Source organism: Acomys russatus, chromosome 19, assembly GCF_903995435.1.
Source record: "Acomys russatus chromosome 19, mAcoRus1.1, whole genome shotgun sequence".
Lineage (NCBI taxonomy): Eukaryota > Metazoa > Chordata > Mammalia > Rodentia > Muridae > Acomys > Acomys russatus.
This window is the reverse complement of record NC_067155.1, coordinates 61,853,014-61,869,826: the sequence shown is the minus strand read 5'-3', so window position 1 is coordinate 61,869,826 and position 16,813 is coordinate 61,853,014. Positions and strand designations below refer to the sequence as shown.

Here is a 16,813-nt window from a genome sequence, read left to right as displayed (position 1 = left end):
GCAGAGAGCTCTCTCGGGTCCCTGGCTAAGCCTATGTCCATTCCCGCCTCTGTTACTCTAGGCTACACTCAGTTCACTTGAGGTAAGGACGGGTAGTGGAGGGCAGTGTCCTGAGGATGGACAAACCAGCAAGCGCCCTCGGATAATTGCTGTCTCTTTTTTCTTTGGCCAAATTTTTAACATAATCATCATCATCACCATTAGTGATGGTGGTGGTTGATGGTTGTTTTGCCTTTTTTTTTTTTTTTTTTTTTTTTAAATTCTTAGGAGCCAGACACCAGAAGAGGACACCAGATCTCGTTATAGATGGTTGTGAGCCACCATGTGGTTGCTGGGAATTGCACTCAGGACCTCTGGAAGAGCAGACAGTGCTCTTAACCATTGAGCCATCTCTCCAGCCCCAGAACTGAATTTAATAACTTGGCTCAAGTTTATTCCCTCAACTAGCCTAGATGGCAGGACAATTGGAATTATGGACAGTGACGCTGCTTGAAGTGCCTCATCTGCTGATGCCCTCCCTTGGGGGCAGCCCTTCTGCCTTTGCCTTACCTCCCTCAGCAGCCCATTCGTTGAGAAATTTTCAGCCTGTATTTTTGTCAAAAGAAGTAAAAGAAGCTGACTAAATAAAACACGCGTTTTTTAAGCCCTGGGGGCCCTGAGATGTTACACACTGAGGAGGGGTCCTCAGGCGCACTCAGGAGCCCCTGCTGATCCTTAAAGACCTTTTCCTAACGTTAGATGCCCGCAGTGCAGCACAGCCCTGCCTGCACTCGGGCTACTGTGACTTCAGACACAGATGGTCTGTGTGACCCAGCCAGCTTAGAAGAGTTGGGTGCTATGGGGTGGGGTCTGTTGCTGGCATTTGTTCGTTCCTGTGGAAACGATGAGGAATACTATCTGTGCACTTGAGAGCTTAATTGATACAGCCTTTGGGAGCTGATAGGTGTACCCAGCTGCCGGTATGCCTCACATACCCTGTGAGTGAGGAGTCCTTTCTGAATTGCCCATTCCACTGCCGTGGTGTGAGCTACAGAACCCAAGACCCCCCCCCCCCCCCCGTGTGTGGGAGGCACATGTGTGCGCACACACGTATCCTGAGCTGCTCTCTCTTCCCCCAGGTCTGCCCTGCAAGTGCTTCACAAGGCCTGTGAAGTGGCTCGGAGGCATAACTATTTCCCTGGGGGCGTGGCACTCATCTGGGCCACCTACTATGAGAGCTGCATCGGCTCCGAGCAGAGCTGCATTAACGAGTGGAACGCCATGCAGGACCTGGAGTCCACGAGGCCCGACTCCCCAGCGCTGTTTGTGGACAAGTGCGTGGGAGGGGGGCTGCCTCCCGACGCTGCCCACGGGCCCTCTCGGGGCCCTGCTTCCCTGGGGCAGGAGAGGACTGTCCAGGTCTCCGTGGCCCTTGAGTTAATAAGCAGCGCTGGCACATAGATGGCCCTGGGAGGGCACAGGCTTGGGTGTCCTGTGAGGACATTTAGGATGCAGTAGTGGCCCCAAGTGGAGACTGACAGACAGCCCAGCACGTTGGCAGTTAGAGCGTGTGTGGCCTGTGTGTGAGCGAGCGCCCTACCCACTGACCTCTTTCTTCCTACACTCGGCTGCCGTGGGGACTGGGGTTTGGGGGGAGGTCTCCTCCACTTCTCCTCACAGGGCCTGATACCTGTGCACGCTGCCGTAAACCTGTGAGGGTGTCGTGTCCCTGTGACGCTGCTTCCTCTACAGTCTGCAGCTTCCTGTATGTTTTCTCCCTAGGCCAACCGAAGGCGAAAGAACCGAGAGGCTTATTAGAGCCAAACTCCGAAGCATCATGATGAGCCAGGACCTTGAAAATGTGACTTCTAAGGAAGTAAGGAGCCCTCCCATCCTCCCTCCCTCCCTCCCTCCCTCCCTCCCTCCCTCCCTCCCTCCCTCCCCCAGCCCTCCCCCTCAGCCCACAGCAGGCCCCAGCCCATCACACATGTCCCCAGCACGGGCATGCCCAGTACCTCTGTCCACCCGGAGGCTCCTGTACTTCCCTCTGCAGAGGCACGAGGGCTGTGGAGGGCCCAGGCTTGGAGACCACAGACAGATGGCCTGCCCTCTCTGAGTCATGGAAGTTCTTGTAGAAGGTCCTCCGAGGAACCTCAGCCTTCTGCGCCCTTTCCTGCTTCTGTGCCCTCCTTGGCCTTGTACAGGAGCTAGTAATCTCAGGCTGCTCCCTGTGCCTCTTAAGCTTGTTTCTTTTGTCGGTTGCTTCATCATCATCATCATCAATAGCTTTAAATGGTTCACCAGGGGGCTGGAGAGATGGCTCCTCAGTAAATAGCCCTACCTGCCTTGAAGATCATCATCCGAGTTCCATGTCCACCTGGTAGTAGCTCATGTCCCTCTGTAATTCCATCTCCAGGAGATCTGGCGCCCTCTTCTGGCCTCTGCAGGCACTGCATGCACATGGTGCACAGACATATATGTGGGTGGAACCCCAAACAAATCTCCAGGCCAAGCATGGGGCACAGGTTTAATCCCAGTGCCTGGACATAAGTTCTCTGGCGTCAAGGCCAGCTAGGACATATAGTGAGACCCTGTATCAAACAAAAGTCTTTAATTTTTTTCCTAAGTATCATATTTATTTATGTATGTAATTGGGGCTGGGAGTGTGTCATGCAACACACGTGTGAGAGAGAAAACAGCTTGCGGGAGTCAGCTCTCTCCACTGTGAACTCAGTCAAGTTTTGTTGCTGACATCTTGATGGTTTTATCTTTTGTTGCTGTTTTTTTTTTTATTTGAAGACTACAATGAGTTACAGGAAGTTTAAGGTGCCCATTTGTTTATTTGTTTGTTTTCTAGTTTGGTATTTTTGAGTCAGGGTCTCCCTCTGTAGCTCATGCTGCCCCAGAACTCACTGTGCATTTTTCAGGCTATCCTCAAACTCACTTATCCTGCCTCAGCTTTAAAGCCTAATCTTTAACTAAGTAGTAAAAACCATGCAGTGGCGCCTTCTCATTCAAGAAAGCAACTTTATGCCTTTAATCCCAGCACTCGGGAGGCAGAAGCAGGTGGATTGCTGTGAGTTCGAGGCCAGCCTGATCTACAAAGTGAGTCCAGGACAGCCAAGGCTACACAGAGAAACCCTGTCTCAAAAAAACAAACAAACAAACAAACAAACAAAAAAAAAAAAAAGGAAAAAAAGAAAAGAAAGAAAGCAACTTTACCTTTTCAACGGTAGTATTGTTGGTACTTAGTTGTTAAAGGTTAAGTGTTTTAAGCTCAGTAGAAAAGCTCCAAGGAAAAATCTGCTTCCCTTGTTGAAAACAGTGGGCTAATTTGGAAGTGGAGTGGGTGAGCATCCGCAGCCCACACAGTCCTGCCTGTGTCTACTTACGCCTTACTCTGGGAAACAGGACAGCCTGAGGCCTCTGTAGGCCTCTGTAGAGGCAAGAGGAGCCAGGCTGCTGCTGGAGCACATCACTCCTGACCTGACGGGCTGCACCCCATGATGCCTTCTGCTCTGTCCCCACAGATCCGCAATGAGCTAGAGAAGCAGATGAACTGCAACCTGAAGGAATTCAAGGAGTTCATCGATAACGAGATGCTGCTCATCCTGGGGCCAGATGGACAAACCCTCCCTCATCTTCGACCATCTTTATCTTGTGAGCAGCGCAGCCAGTCCCTGGGGGAGTCCGGTGGGGTGACCATGCTCACACACATGCTCCCACACGCATGTTCACAAACACTTGCACACACATGTTCACATATGTGCTTACACATGCATGCTCCCACACACATGTTCATGCCGCACACCCTCACACACATGCTCATACACATGTTCACAGGTACGTGTTCCCACACACGTGTTCACAAACACTTGCTCACACACGTTCACATACATGTTTACACATGCATGCTCACACTCATGCTCACAGGCAGAAACATGTGTGTGCGCGCGCACACACACACACAAACACACACACACACACACACACACACACACACACACACACACACACACGCCCATGTGCCTTCGCTCCTAACTTCGCACCTAATCAGAAACACAAGAGCCGAGCTGTTCCCCTCTAAGCCCTGCTCTCAGAGCCCACTGAAGGGCACACCTCACCCTCGTCTTGTCTCCCGTGCACGTGTGTACCTCCAGCTGGCGTCTCCACGTTGTAGATCTCTGTAGAGAGAACTGGCCAGTTTTCTTTCTTTCTTTCTTTCTTTCTTTCTTTCTTTCTTTCTTTCTTTCTTTCTTTCTTTCTTTCTTTCCCTCAGTTTTTCGAGACAGGGTTTCTCTGTGCAGCCCTGGCCGTCTTGGACTCTCTTTGCAGACCAGGCTAGCCTCAAACTCACAGCGATCCGCCTGCCTCTGCCTCCCGAGTGCTGGGATTAAAGGCATGCGGCACCACTGGCCAGCATGGCCAGTTTTCAAAGGCAGGCAGCTTGCTAAAATTAGCTAGGAGACCACGGAGTCATGCTGAAAGTCAGACCCAGCAAGGCCAGGCTCCCCCTTCACCCCCTCACCTGTCCTGTGTCCCCTCTGAGCCACCTGCCTCTGCACCGCATGGAGTGTTCATGAGGCTCAAGTGAGACGCATCCTAGAGGCGGCAAATGCCACTTCTGCAGGCTGGTGATGGACGGTGACTGTGGTGCTTACAGGAGCTGAAGGAAGATGGCGTTAGCCACTGAGGGCACCTTCAGTCTCCATGAACGTGTGTGGATACACGCGTGTGCACACACAAACATACGTGTGGGGGGTAGTGGGAACAGAAGGTTTGAGACAGGAGCTCCTTCTGTAGCTCAGGCTAGCCCAGAATTTGTGCTTTTCTGCCTCAGCCCCCTGAACATTGGCTGTGTATGTTTCTATGTTTTTGCTTATATGTGAATCTTTCTGCGTGTACATTTCATGCTTTGTCTACCGACGTGTGAATAACTTGAAAGACAGACAGGGTGTGCTGGCTGGCCTCCCTCCACTCCCTGCACTAGGTGGGGGCAGTGGCCAGAGGCCTCAGCTGTCATGGACTGTTGCAGTTTGGGGAGGCTTGGCGCCTTGTGTCATTCTTTCCAGGAGAGATAGTAAAGGAATTTTATGGTTGCGGCTGCCCCTGAGATGCGAAAATCCAGCTCACATCACCCAATGCCAGGATAGTGGAACCTGGGCCCCGGAGGACCTGGGGAGCTCAGGAGAGGCTGAGCTGCAGGGACGGGCAGGAGGTGGCTGCATGTTCCAGAGCACGATGGGTTGCTTCTCTGTGTCTCTGTATAAAAAGAGGACGCTGTGCCCTGATCACCCTGTAGCGGATTTGTGAGATTTGTGTCCCTCTCTGTTTATTGCATTTATCCTTGAAAGCACAGCCCATTGTGGAAGCTGGTTTGGGGACCATTCTCTCTCTCTCTCTCTCTCTCTCTCTCTCTCTCTCTCTCTCTCTCTCTCTCTCTCACACACACACACACACACACACACACACACACACATATGCTTATACACACTAACATGATGATTTATTTATTTCTGGTTTGTGTTGAGACAAAGTCTTACTATGTACCCCTGGGTGGCCTTGGATTTCAAACTCATGGCAATCCTCCTGCCTCTGCCTCTTGTGTCCTGGGATGATTTATCTTGAAGCGTTCGTCATGAGGGTCTTTTATCATTTGTCTTACTGGTTTCACCCTGGTGGACATTTGGGCTCCACATCCCGAGTTCCTGAGTCTCCGTGTGAGCTCTGGTCATCACAGGAGAGCTGTTTGCAACGTGGAATTACTGGGTCAGAGAGTGGGGACTTTAAAAAATAATATCAAAAAACCTGCCAGAAGGGGAGTGGGGCCCTCTGTAACCAATGGTGAGGCGTTCACAAGTCACTGCCTGGAGGGGCTGTGCCCATGACGGACTAAGAAGACTGGGAGACATGCAGCAGGCTTCCATGAGGTGGGGGTCCTCTCTGTCACCCTCAGTGATGCTCGAGGACCTCGGGAACTGCTGAGGCCCCACTGTCAGGTGCTCTGAGGCTGGCGTGTGACACTCACAGGGGTTTGTGTGATCTGTCCCTCAGGGCTCCGAGTGGAACGCATCCAATCTGGAGGAGCTGCAGGGCTCAGGGTGAGTCTGCCCCCACCTCCCCCATCTCTGCAGGCATCTTAGACAGCCTCTGCCTTGGCTAGGGTCGGGGAGCCTTCTGTGCTTCAGAATACTTCCCAGAGGAATCCATGGCTTCTAGATTCCTCCTGCAGTCTTAGGTAATTGTGGGGGTCCGGGAACAGCTTGATCACTCTGGAGGATGGGGGGCAGCCTGTCCTTTGGCAGGCTCTGAGCACCCTCCCACAGCCTCGGTCTGCAGCAGGGTTGCTGAGAACCCTAGCGTGGATTCTCATCTCTTTTGGCCTTTTAGCGAGTCAGCAACCCTGAAAACTGGGCCACTCGTGGTAATACTTTGGTGCCTGGGAATCTTGTGACTGGATGCTCCCTACTGGGCGGGAACTAGCCTGTCCTTGTGAAGTGTTCATCCTGAGGAGCGACCCTTTAAGCCCTTGGGGAAAGCAGCCTCAGCATCACCATTCTGTGCTGGCCTTCTTAGACTAAACAGAGTTTAAAACCCATCCCTAGAACCTCGGGTCAGAGTGTCATCCCCAGCAGAGCGGCCATTCAGTGTGAGCTCAGCCCTCACACTTCCATCTCACTGGGAATAAATACATGATTCTCGATGCGTTGGTTGTTATTTATGGTGAAACCTATTTGAGATGTTTTCCGATTACCAAAATTGTTTTGGTTTTCTAGAAATGAGTGCTCTGGTTAAGGGTGGAGGGCTGTGGAGTTGGGGTTAGCAGGTGGCCTCACTAAGAAATGAGTAATAGGCCCGTTCTGCTTTGTAGCTGCTTCTAGAGTGGAGGATGTCTTTTTTTGTTGTTTTGTTTTGTTTTAAAGACAGTGTCTTGCTCCACAACCCAAGCTGGTCTTGAATATATGTACCATGTAACCTATCCTGTCTTTGAACTCAAAAATCCCTGAGGCAGACTCTCCAGTGCTGTGACTATGAGCACGCACCCTCACACCTCAGTGTGTTACTGGTATTATAAATTCTGAAATTTGGAGCTTAGGAATTTACTTAAGTCTCAGAGTTTACCTTCTGTAATTTGCATTGTTGGGCAACTCTAGATGCCTTTTTCTTTCTTTCTTAAAAGGTTTTTTGAATAATACATTCTTGATATGTGAAGGAAACACACAAAAATGATTGTTAAGCAAAAAAACAAAATTCTCACCACAAGCGTGTACCCTTTAGTGTGTATGTAATTTGAATTTTCTCTGCCAGTTTTTTGTTACTTTATTTTTCTTGTCCCTCATTCTTATTCTCTGGGCTGTTTGCTTCTTTGCAGGGTTGACTACATTTTAAACGTCACTAGAGAAATAGACAATTTCTTCCCTGGCTTGTTTGCTTATCATAACATCCGTGTCTATGACGAGGAGACCACAGACCTTCTTGCGCACTGGAACGAAGCATATCATTTTATAAACAAAGCGAAGTAAGTATGCGGGGAGCCAGCCATAGGAGGGGCATGGTGCAGCCAGGGGGCAGGCCAGATAAGGGAGTAGGTAGCCCGGCTACAGAAGCCTGGTGCCGGAAGAGGCTTTGCTGTCTGGTGGGCCTTTGGCTTTAGCAACAGGACACCAACATGGGGAATGTCCGCGCTCTGTAGGGTGCCCTCGTATCCGCTCCTACAGGCCACCGTCGACTGTAGCATTGCCTTCCTTCATCAGCGCTGATGCCAGGCCAGGGTCTCCCACAAAGTGCTGTGGGGAGCTCTCTCTCACAAACGGCTGATGCATGTTGGCCATAGACCTCTTGAACAGCTCCTCAGGGAATACATACAGGGTGGGCACCATGTTCCCGGGTGCCTAGAATAGGGCAGTCCCGAGATGGGGCTACCTCCACTGTCCCTGAGCCCCAGGCCCCTTCTTATTCTCCTCTGGACATGAAGCAGAGAAACCCCCACCCCAGACCCGTCTCCTGCACTATGGAGAAATGTCCTTTTCCCCATGAGCGGCAAGGCATGTCCTATCAAACCCACTTCTCCTGCCTTCCCAGGGCACGGACTCTGGGCTCCCTGGCTGGTGAGTTTAGAAGTCAGGAAAGAACAGTGCTATGGGGGTGGGGCTCTGACCCTGCTGGCTCCCACCCCAGCCTCCCAGGTGCGGCCTCTGCCAGCCCAGCATGGGTCACTGTTCCGTGTGTATCTCGTAAATCAGCTGCGCCCTGGCCAGCACAGCCTCTTTACAACGGCAGATCGGCTCTGCCCCCTGGCTCGGCTCTCTCTTGGCCAGGTTTGCTGTCATCCTTGAGCTCCCTCGGGTGCTCACTCTGTCCCCCAGGGCACAGCGTTTTCGCCTCGCTGACCCCATTTTCTACAGTAGCTCACTTGGGGCCTCCATCTGCTGTAGCAGCTGAGTGGCTTTTGCAGAAATCCCTTTAGCTGTCCAGGAAGCGAGCGTAGGTACCCTCACTTGTCCCAGCAGCGGGGGAGACTACGATTTGAAGCGGTCACTGCAAAGCCGGGCTGGGTTGTGCAGATTCGCCTGTTGTCTCCCCTAGAAGGTGTGTTGGATCTGCTCCATTCACAGAAGGACAGAGAGGGTTGGGAGCTGTGAGGTAACAAAAATCAGCTTAGGAAAACCTGAATGATAAGCTGCCTGGGGAGGGCCGTTAATCCTTGCTCTTAACCCCTGCCCCAAACCCCTGCAGAAGGAACCATTCCAAATGTCTGGTCCACTGCAAGATGGGCGTCAGCCGGTCTGCGTCCACGGTCATAGCCTATGCCATGAAGGAGTTTGGCTGGCCCCTGGAGAAAGCATACAGCTACGTGAAGCAGAAGCGCAGCGTCACGCGGCCCAACGCGGGCTTCATGAGGCAGCTGTCTGAGTACGAAGGCATCCTGGATGCCAGGTGAGTGCACATCTGGAGACAGGCTGGCCAGGTGCGTGCACATCTGGAGACAGGCTGGCCAGGTGAGTGCACATCTGGGGACAGGCTGGCCAGGTGAGTGAGTGCGCATCTGGGGACAGGCTGGCCAGGTGAGTGAGTGTACATCTGGAGACAGGCTGGCCAGGTGCGTGCGCATCTGGAGACAGGCTGGCCAGGTGAGTGAGTGTGCATCTGGAGACAGGCTGGCCAGGTGCGTGCGCATCTGGAGACAGGCTGGCCAGGTGAGCGCACATCTGGGGACAGGCTGGCCAGGTGAGCGCACATCTGGAGACAGGCTGGCCAGGTGCGTGCGCATCTGGAGACAGGCTGGCCAGGTGAGCGCGCATCTGGAGACAGGCTGGCCAGGTGAGCGCGCATCTGGAGACAGGCTGGCCAGGTGAGCGCGCATCTGGAGACAGGCTGGCCAGGTGAGCGCGCATCTGGAGACAGGCTGGCCAGGTGCGTGCGCATCTGGAGACAGGCTGGCCAGGTGAGTGCGCATCTGGGGACAGGCTGGCCAGGTGAGCGCGCATCTGGGGACAGGCTGGCCAGGTGAGCGGGCATCTGGAGACAGGCTGGCCAGGTGAGCGCGCATCTGGAGACAGGCTGGCCAGGTGAGCGCGCATCTGGAGACAGCCTGGCCAGGTGAGCACGCATCTGGAGACAGGCTGGCCAGGTGAGCGCGCATCTGGAGACAGGCTGGCCAGGTGCGTGCGCATCTGGAGACAGGCTGGCCAGGTGCGTGCGCATCTGGAGACAGGCTGGCACACCAAGCTGGCCAGGCCTGGCAGGAGCTTCCACAAGTGGAGGCAGGCCTCTCGGGAGAGCTAGCTTGTAAAATACAGCTATTGTTTGGGCTCTGAGTAGTGGTTTCCAGGAGGGATCCGTTTTTTATTTTGTTGGCACACGTAAAAAGCTTGTCTGGCTGGGCAAGGGAAGGTGCCTAACTGCTCGTCCAAGGCGCGTCCTGGTATGTGGTGTGGGCCTCAGCATATCCATTTCCTAAATACTGTTTTGTGCCAAACTCAAGGGCTGAAGAGGCCGCTGGTGTGGTTCACCACCGAGGAGCCTGGCGATCTTTCTGAAGCCAGTTAAGGGCTTGACGCCCAGGGATCAGGTGCTGGTGGTCCCTCCAGACCCTAAAAGCAGAACTACTGCAGGATCCAAAAATCCCACTCTGCCGTGTATGCCCAGAAGACGAGAAACAAACTGCGTGTTGTCTGTGCAAAGGCGCTGGTGGGTGGGTGGTAACCAAACACAGGAATCTTCCTCTGCCTGCTCAAGGAAGGATGAAGGAGCTCCTGACTGTAGGTGAGGCTGCTTGGGGAACTAAACCTACAGGATTGCCTGGCCCGGAAGGAAGCTCAGGGCTGGTCTCTGCTATATACCAAGATCCATCTGTTCTCTGCCTCATAGAAAGGAAAGGAGGGGGAATTCTACTAACATGTGGTTCACTCCGAACAAACTGGGGCTGTCAGGAAAAACTCTGTGGCCCCTTGCTTGCATGAGGTCTCCAGAGCTGGAGAAAGTGTTGTTGGTGTCCAGGGCTGGGGGGAATGGTATGAATGTGATGAGTAGCGGACAGTTAGGGAGACGGAAGGAAGGTTGTGGGTGCAGTGTTGTGAATGCACCCTGCCTGGCTGTGAACATAAAAGTGGTCAAGACGGCACGGTGGCTCTGTGAGGTTGCACAGTCACTTACAGGGCCTTTGCACGCTGACTTCCAGCAAGTTAGTAACTGTGGCTGCTAAATCTGTCTCCTCCCACCTCAAAGAAGTTCTGCTTCTCATGTTACGAGGAGCAGAGCAGCCAGCACTGACAGTTAAGCGTGTCTGATGTCACACAGTGACTTCTGGTGTGCCAAGAAGAGATTTACACCCATGTGTGTTGAGTGCCACAGGAGAAAGCACTTGATGCAGGGGGCCCCTGTCAGGGCAGTGAGGGTTCCTCTGAGATCCCAGGCTGCCAGGGCAGGTGCCAGCATCTGAGGACTCGCTTTCTCCCTGCTCCGTGCCTGGTCTGCAGAAGCAGCTGCCCGGACTGTTTCTGCGTAGTGTAGGGAGGAATCCAGAGGCGAGTCCTCCAGCTCCTTGGGCAAGTGTGGGGAAGCAGGGTGCTCCAGCAGAGTTGGACAGGCGGGAGAGCCACTGCAGCCACCGCTGCTCTGTGTCTGGCAGGTCCCCAGGCAACTAGGGGAGGAGGCAAACAAGGTACCCTGCTCTCCCTTGGCCTCTCAAGCCACCTGATGCCTTCCCATGCTGCAGCCTAGCCCAGGGGCTCCTGCAGGCACAGGCATCATAGTGTGGAGCCTGGATTCAGCTGGGGCGGGGGACACACAGGGCGCTGACAGGGACCGATGCGCCGACCCCCTCGCCCCCACTTCTCAGTAGTCACTTCTCCACTGACCCCTGGCACCCCAGTGTTGATTGTACTCTGAAGCCTTTGGTGGAGGCGATCCTGGGGGCTCATGTCACTGTGAACTCTCTCTTTATTCTTTACTTATTCCTCTAACCCATGCTACACAGACAGTGCCAGCCCCTGACCTGACTCAGTAGCTATTGACAGTTGATGGCTTCTTGGGGAGACTCCTGGGGGTTACCTGAGCTCCACGAGATGCCCACACCCGTGAGTGATGGCGGCATAAACCAGACTCTGGATTGTTTTAAAGAGACACAAATTGGAGCAAAGAAGCTGGGGTAAATAGGATCAAATATGGCACGAAATTCTCAAGAATTAGTAAAGAAATGCTGTGTGTGGTTTATTTTTTGTTTTGTTTTGTTTTATTTTTTATACCATAAGGCCGTGTATATAGCCCAGTGGTAGAACACTTGGCTATCAGGCACAAGGCCATGGATTCTATCTTCATACTAAAAGATAATAATGAAAATATCAGAATTTATTCAGTCTGGACGTGTAATCCCAAAATTGGAAGGAAGTGGCAGAAGAATCAGGAACTCAAGGCTAGCCTTGGCTACATAATAAGTTTGGGGCAGCCTGAGCTACATAGCCCTTGATTCTTACAAAGAAGAAAAAAAAATGAGGAAATAATTTGGAACAGACCTGTAGCCTCTGCCTGAAACACACACTTGGGAGTCTTTTAGAGTCTGTGACAATGTGGTCATGTTTGCCTTGCTACACTACTGTGCAGAGAGCCTGGCACACCCTCTGCTCTGATCTCTGAGTGTTCTCACAGTGTGCTTGGGAAACCATAGTTACTCTCATGGGCCATATAAACGGTGAGACTAGACTCCCACAGCAAGATAAGCGCAAACACGAAGGTAGGACCTCCAGTCAAAATTTGCTGGGCACCTGCCACGTTGTCACCGCGTGGTAAACAGTCCTGAAAGGCTTCTCGTGTAGGCTGTAGTGATCTCCAGCGCTCTCATCCCTATGTGCCCTATGAACCCAGCTGACGCAGGCCACGCCCTCTCTCCCTGCAGCAAGCAGCGGCATAACAAACTGTGGCGCCAGCAGCCTGTGGACGACGCTGCAGCAGAGCCCAGTGAGTTCTTGCCAGAGACGTTGGATGGAGCCCTGGACACCCGGCCACCGTGCTTGGATGATGCCACCCAGCCTGAGCTCCCGGGGAGCCAGGCCCCAGGAGGACCTGCTCTCCCCTGTTGCTTCCGAAGACTCTCAGACCCTCTCCTCCTCCCCTACCATGATGACATGGGTGGCCTGGTCCACTTAGAGGATCTTGAGAGAGATGCTCTGACGGAGGACACGGCTCAGCTAGTGGACCTGTGTAAGCTAGCTCAGCATCCCCAGGAAGGGGCCAGGCCGTGTGAAAAGGATGTAAAGAGGAAACTGGAGTTTGGGAGCCCCAAAGCCCGAGGTGGCTCCTCACCTCGGAGCGAGGAGATGGAGAAGGACGGTGGCCCGAGAACAGGGAGGTGGAGGCGGGCCTCCACCCATCTGGACAGACGTTTACTAGACCAGGAAAACCTAAATAACAACAACAGCAAGAGGAGCTGCCCCGATGACTCTGAGGTAGGCAGGGGACTGTGAGGAGGGACTGTGTGTGTGGGGGGGGGGCAGCATGCCGTGATTCTGAGGTAGGCAGGGGACCGTGAGGAGGGACTGGGGCGGGGGCAGCATGCCGTGACTCTGAGGTAGGCAGTGGGGCGGGGACCATGGGGGGATCAGCATGCTGTGACTCTAAGGTAGGCGGGGGACCGTGAGGACGGGGCAGCATGCTGTGCCGCCTCTACCCACCCCACAGAGCACCTTCCTTGCCAGCCCTGCCAGGCTGTAGTTTTTACTTCAGCCTACAAGGGTTTATTTGGGGTTCGGGGGGGACTGCTACTGCTTGACTACATGGCCTGTGCCTGGCTAGTGGATAGGCCGTGTATAGGAGACACGCCCATCTAGGGCGAGGGCTCCTTAGGACTCACTGCATCACCCAGCATGTGCTCCTAGTGCATCTCACTGCACCCTTCACAGACCCCCAACTCTTTCACCTTGGGTGGCTTTGAAACAAATCCCAGAGGTGCCATTTCCTTCCCAAATGGTTCATTAGGTGACCAAGTGACAGTGCGGGTTAGCTTCACCAGGCACCCCATCTTCCACCTCGTGTGTCCCTGGGTCCCTTACAGCCTCCATCCTTAAGGGATGATATGCTGGGAGCCTTATTAGCTCCACCCTCAGGCTGGTCAGAAAGTCACTGGTCCATGTGCTCTGCCCCCCCACCTCGCCCTGTCTACCTTGTCACAGCACCTGGCAATGACCTCGAAACATGGCTGTCCTTGCAGAGGGCTGAGGGGGCTGCCTGCTCTTAGGCTCTGCCTCACCAAAAGCCTGTGACCAGGAGCTATGTCCCCTGGTCATCTCTGCCACTCCCCACAGGCAATGAGGAGTCTCGGTGGGGACACTGAGGTAGAAAGTTGGTCTGTAAATTAACTTTGTGCTACATACAATGCTAAGCAAAACCACAAAACAGAAAAACCACCTGACCACCCCAGGCCTCTATGTAATGAAATGTTCTGAGAGGAACTACATGTCTTTCCCCGCTGCCCACATTTCCCTCAGAGAAGACAGATGACATAAAATGCCTTTGTTTGGGACAGTGGTGCTGTGGTTAGCTCACGGCCTGCCTGTGAGTCACTGGATGGTAACCCGAGGAGCAGCCTGAGTAGGTGCTCAGTGAGCTCTGCACCAGGACCCACTGGAAGTGGACCTAGAGACAAGCAGCCATTAGTGTGCCTGGCTCCTTTTACTAATTGTGGGGTGCTGGGCTGGTGTGGAGCCCTGCTCTGTGACTTAGCCCCACATGTATTGGGGGGCACAAACTTACTTGTGAGGGCAACAGAGGACAGAGCGTGACCCAGAGCCGTGGGGGATCATCTGTGCCCTGACGGAGAACAACTGAGAGCTAGTGCTTTCCAGAGCTAAGGTCTGAGCAGAGAATTCTGAGGGTGAGGGATGATGGACAGGAGCTGCGCATGCACACTGCAGTGGGTGATGGTGAAAGGTGTAGGCTGGAGGTGGCTGAGCCTCCCTGCCATGTTGGTAGGGCTGTGTGCAGTGTGCTGGGGACCCAGCGGAGCACGGGGTGGGGGCAGGGGGGGGCTGTAAGCAGAGTGGTAGGTGGCAGGCTAGGCTGGTGGTGAGAATACAGCCTGTGCACCCAAGACTGGAGCTTTTGGTCTTTGGCTCGGGATCGCGCTGGCTTCACGGTACTCTGTCTCTTGCAGCGCGGTGCTGTGTTTGGACGCCTCAGTAAAGTGAAACCTTCCTACACATCCTGTGCTGACTGCATGTACCCCGCAGCCGGTGGGGCTCCCGAGGCCTTCACGGAACAACATGAAGACCCCAGTGCTCCTGCTATCTGCACCCAGCCAGCCTTTCTACCTGACGCCACGTCTTCCGCAACAGCCCACACAAGCAGCAGGTCCCGAGCTCCAGAGAGACAGGCCTCTGGTCCGGTCACCCCTCCACTCCTACTACCAGCAAGCCCGAGGAAGCCAGACGTCAGTGGCTCTGGAGCCGGGGCTGCCCCAGAACCACCAGCAAGCATTCTAGAACCTTCCAGAGAGACCTCAAAAGTCCTTCCAAAATCCATCCCGTTGAAGAATTCTCACTGTGATAAGAGCGCTGCCAACGTGGATGTGGTCAGGGAAGACCTGTCAGCTAAGAAAGATGCGAAGCCAGCTAAGGAGCTGAGGCTGCTGTTCAGTGGCGAGGTGGAGAAGCTGAGCACCAACAGCTACCTGACGCAGCACCAGGAGTCCATCATCCAGCTGCAGAAGGCCGGCTTGGTCCGGAAGCACACCAAAGAGCTGGAGAGGCTGAAGGGCCTGCCTTCAGACCCCCCGGCCACCTGCAGGGACAGCGCTGCCAGCAGGCTGGAGGCCAGCATCCCCGAGGAGGCCCAGGAACCCGGATACCCAGCCCTGTGCGGCCAAGCGGTGGCCGAAGAGAAACCTCTGGAAGGAGCCTTGGTAAAGAGTCCTAGTGCTACCCTCCTCCGCCTAGATCACACCAGTAACTTCTCGAAAGACTTCCTGAAGACTGTGTGCTACACCCCCACCTCCTCCTCCATGAGCTCCAACCTGACCCGGAGCTCCAGCAGCGACAGCATCCACAGTGTCCGCGGGAAGCCCGGGCTGGTGAAGCAGCGGGCGCAGGAGATCGAGACGCGGCTCCGCCTGGCGGGCCTCACCGTATCCTCCCCTCTGAAGCGATCCCACTCCCTCGCCAAGCTGGGAAGTCTCAACTTCTCCACGGAGGACCTGTCCAGTGAGGCGGACACGTCCACCATCGCCGACTCGCAGGATGCCAAGTGCGGCCACTCTTCCTTCTTGCCTGAACCCCAGGCTGCACTGAGGGACCCTGCTGCCACCTCCAAGCCATCAGGGAAATCTGCCCCAGAAAACTTGAAAAGCCTGTTGAGGGTGAACAAAAGCTGACCCGCTTCCAGCTCTGTGACACTGAGGCTTTCATATCGTCTTGACCACCCTCTTGATTTGTGTTAACAACTTCAGGAACCCAGGCTCTCCCGGCTCTTACCAAAGAGTAGGGGGGAGGAACGGAAGTAACAGAAATGTGAAGAAGGGGCGTGGGCCTGGGCACCCTGGAAACTGTCAGTCGGAGGCACACAGCTTCTGATCCTCGTTCATATATGCACACACAGACTGGGGTGTGTGTCTCGGTTGTTAAGAGTGCGTGCCTACCACACACCAAGCCCTAGGGCTGACCCCCAGCATCCCATTAGACCAGGCATGGTTGTGCACACCGTAATCCCAACACTGGAGGTGGAGACAAAAGGATTAGAAGTTCAAAGTCATCCAAAGACACATAAGGTGGTGTGTTTTGGACTAGCCTGGTGGAGAGGAGAAATAAAAATGTGCACATACAAAATACTTAATTTGCAACATGTAAGAAGAGTTGTGGTGGTGACGTCACCACTGCGGCCCACGTTCCCAGCTTGTTCCTGTCCTCGAGGGAGAATTCTCAGACAAGTCCTACCTCTGTTCTCACTGTGCATTTTGTTTTTAAAATAGTAATGACCAAGGCTCCTTCTGACGAACAGTGCTGTGTCTGAAAGGGTTTTTCCATGAGAATGGGGAGGGGGTGGGTTGCTTTGCCTTGGTTTTTTTTGGAGGGTGGGGACCCTCAGAAGTGTCAAGACTTTGAACCCAACCATCCCAAGAACAAACAGCTAAGTGAAATCGCCAGAGGAAGGCACTGAGGGGCAGCGGTTGTGTAGCCCTCCCTCCAGCACCCGTGGTCTGCTGTGTGGTTTCCTCAGCTGCTAGCATCAGGCTTCATCACCCGTCACAGGGAAGGACCCTGGGCATCGCTGAGCCTCACCTGCTGCTAAGAAGGCCTCGTCCTGTTTGGGAGAGGTTGTGGGTCTAGGGTGTGGATCTCCTGCTGAG

At 54.0% G+C, this 16,813-nt stretch overlaps 1 protein-coding gene across 1 annotated transcript in view; it reads left to right on the top strand.

Moving 5' to 3' along the window:
* The window catches only part of Ssh1 (slingshot protein phosphatase 1), a 49,973-nt gene extending 33,647 nt beyond the window's left edge, over positions 1-16,326 (top strand). Inside the window, 9 exon segments of the mRNA XM_051161696.1 lie at positions 1,119-1,313; positions 1,762-1,855; positions 3,510-3,593; positions 3,595-3,639; positions 6,034-6,080; positions 7,352-7,498; positions 8,716-8,916; positions 12,374-12,923; positions 14,627-16,326. Of these exon segments, the coding sequence (XP_051017653.1) occupies positions 1,119-1,313; positions 1,762-1,855; positions 3,510-3,593; positions 3,595-3,639; positions 6,034-6,080; positions 7,352-7,498; positions 8,716-8,916; positions 12,374-12,923; positions 14,627-15,841 (2,578 nt within the window). The 3' untranslated portion in view covers positions 15,842-16,326.
* Positions 16,327-16,813: the final 487 nt, after the last annotated feature.